This window comes from Echinops telfairi, unplaced genomic scaffold (assembly GCF_000313985.2).
Source record: "Echinops telfairi isolate 266 unplaced genomic scaffold, ASM31398v2 ScPeMD7_7473;HRSCAF=8511, whole genome shotgun sequence".
Classification (NCBI taxonomy): Eukaryota; Metazoa; Chordata; class Mammalia; order Afrosoricida; family Tenrecidae; genus Echinops; species Echinops telfairi.
The window spans coordinates 12,870,069-12,873,132 of record NW_022111377.1 but is presented as its reverse complement, the minus strand read 5'-3'; the positions used below and the strand labels follow the sequence as shown (position 1 = coordinate 12,873,132).

The window sequence follows — 3,064 nt, the reverse complement described above, 5'->3', positions numbered from 1 at the left end:
CAGTAGCAAAATGGCAGTGATGAAGCAGCAACGAAAATAATTTTATGGTTGGGGGGTCACCACCACATGAGGAACTGTATGCAAGGGTCTCGGCGTTAGGAAGGTTGAGGACCACTGCTCTCGACAGTCGCAGTGCTTCTGCCTGCTTATCTGAATGCATGTGTGTATCCATGGGTACACGTTTGTAAATAAACTAGTTCTGCAACAGTTCTCTTAATAAAGCATAGACTGTGGACCTCTTCCCCTGATTTTCAAGAAATATGTTTAGTGTGATTTCATTTGTTTACTAGTACCTAGTATGTTATGCAATTTCTCTCTTTTTCAATCCTGTACAGTATTAAGAAATACGGACATTTTGAAAAATTCGGTTATTACTAGCAGTACTGTAGCCAATAATCTTGCATGTTTCTTTGTACCTGTGTGCAGGCATGCTTGCAGGACAAGTTGCTAAGACATGGAATCGCTGGCTCAGAGGTTCTCCTTGTTCTTTAGATTGAGGTGTTACTAGATTGATCTGTAAGAAAAACAGTCAGTTAAGGTTCCTGGGAAGATAGGGGAGATTCCTCCCCTTCCAGTGTTGCCAGTACTGGCCATTTTGGTTCTTCGAACGGCTAACTGCTTGAACTTGAATGATTTCCTATACCTCTTACCTGTTCCTGGCTTCATAGTCTTTTTTCCTAGTCTTGGTCGGGATCTATCCTACTCACTAAAATGTTGTTAGGGCATTGAAATCATTTTGTCATCGTGTAGCCGGGGTGGGGGATTTTTTTTTTCTGCCAAGGGGCATTTTGATATTTATAACATCATTCACAGGCCGTACTGGGCAAACACTTAATTAGTTCACCTGTAATGCAAGGGCAACGCCTGCTTTTTTGATGAGGCTTGTGATGGTAACGGCATGGATGGTTTCTAGGGCCTGATCTGGCCCCTGGGTGGACTTTTCCCACCCTAGCTTAGAATTACCCGATAGGGTTTTCTAGGCTGTAATAGGGATGGGAGTAGATCTCTGAGTCTTTCCATCATGCAGGCGCTGGTTGGTTTCAAACCACCAATCTTTTAGCAACTGGGTGCTTAATTGTTGAACCATCTGGGATGCTAATTAGTAAACTATAAAGCACAATTGTTGACCCACTGCAGGAAAGTACTCAAAAATCCTTTAAAATAATAGATCTGTATACCTACTAGATAGATCAGTGGTTCTCAACTTGTGGGTCACGACCTCTTTGGGGGTCAAATGACCCTTTCACAGGGGTTACCTGATTCATAACTAGCAAAATTACAGTGATGAAGTAGCATCGAAAATGATTTTATGGGGGTGTCACCACAACATGAGGAACTGTATTAAAGGGTCATGGTATTAGGAAGGTTGAGAACCACTGTACTAGATCTATTTACCTAGGTAAATCTGCTGCACAAGACCTCTTTAGAGTATTGAAAAGCAAGGATGTTACTTTGAGGAATAAGGTGTGCCTGACATATTCCATTGCTTCACATGCATGTGAAAACTGGACCTTCAATAAGGAAGACCGAAGAAGAGTCGATGCGTTTGAATGGTGCTGGAGAAGAATACTGAAAGTACCACAGACTGCTAAAAGGACAAACCAATCTGTCTTGGAAGAAGTATGGCCAGAGTATCCTTAGAGGCAAAGATGGCAAAACTTAATCTTACATACTTTGAACATCATGCTTGGTAAAGCGAAGGGGCAGCAACAGTCTCCCCTCGGGAGTTGGATTGATGACTGCAACAATGGGCTCGGGCATGGGAACAACTGTGAGGCTGGCGTGGTACCAGGTGGTGTTGCATTCTGTTGTGCCTCAGGTAGCTATGGGTTGGAATTGCCTAGATGGCACCTGACAACAACAGCAATATACCTATCATTAATTTCTAAAAGGGAGCAAGTCATTAATTTTTTTTACATAATTTTATTGGGGGCTCATACAACTCTTATCACAATGCATACATACATCAATTGTATGACCCTTCCATAAGGCTGTGCAGTTGCCTACAGATGGGCTTTGGGTCCCCACTCTGCTCTCCCCCTCATTCACAATATGATTTTTGTTCTTCGATGCCTGATACCTCATCCCTTCAACACCTCGTTTTCACACAGGATTTTAAAAATTCATATTCATAGTAACATGGAGTCCAGTGCACGTGTCTCTAGCCAACTTTATGCAGTGGTAGATCTTGAGACGGAAAAGCTCTGTAAAGTGAACTTTTGCAAATATCGTAATGGTTATGTTTGCCCGTGTGCTTGTTTTAAGCAGCAATTTCCTGGACTAAGAGTTCCTGTGCTTCAGCATCCCGACCTCCCGGAAGTCTTACTCATTCCTGTCCTTGGACCAAGGTTTGCAATGGTTTTATTTTCAAATGATGTTTAAAATAACTTTAAAATTCTCTTGTCACAAGGGTCTCATAGTACTTAGTTTCTCTGTAGATAACCAGGCATTCACAGGTGTACACTGCATCATAGAAAATATTACCAAACAGGGATGAAACATGGGCCCAAGTACCTTAAGGGTAGTACATTTTGGATCCATTTAGTTTAGTGATTGAAGTTTTGTTTTTTAACTTTCTCAGAAGCTTATATTTCATATAAAATTCCAATGAAAAATTAAAGCTTAAAAAAATAAGTAACGAAGATACAAAGTAACAAAATTCTTACATCTATAGCTGATGTTTCTAGACTTTTTAAAATAATTCAACAACACTGGAAATTAATATATATCAGAAACTATTCTCTTTGCTTTATGTCTTTGTAAAGCATATCTTTGAAAAATGAAAAAAAGGCTTTTACATCACTATGGGAATTGTATTCTCAAGGACCATTTAAAAATATCCAATTATGACAAGGAGTCCCTGAATAGAGCAAATAGTTAATGTATTTGGTTGCTAACTGAATGGTTAGTGGTTTGAATCTACAGGCACCTCAGAAGCAAGACCTGGTGATTTGTCAGAATAGCAATATATATATTGAAAACTCCTTGGGACAGTTTTATATTGACACACTTGGTGTGACCATGATTTAAAGCAGCAGTTCTCAACCTGTGGGTCATGACCCCT

General features: G+C 40.2%; 1 protein-coding gene across 2 annotated transcripts in view; it reads left to right on the top strand.

The window, feature by feature from the left end:
• NSUN6 (NOP2/Sun RNA methyltransferase 6) overlaps positions 1-3,064 on the top strand; it is a 46,242-nt gene that overhangs the window by 10,228 nt on the left and 32,950 nt on the right. For both annotated transcript variants that reach the window (XM_004716013.2, XM_045285593.1), the window contains exon 3: positions 2,269-2,348. In XM_004716013.2, the coding sequence (XP_004716070.1) occupies positions 2,269-2,348 (80 nt within the window). The remainder of the gene's footprint in view (positions 1-2,268; positions 2,349-3,064) is intronic.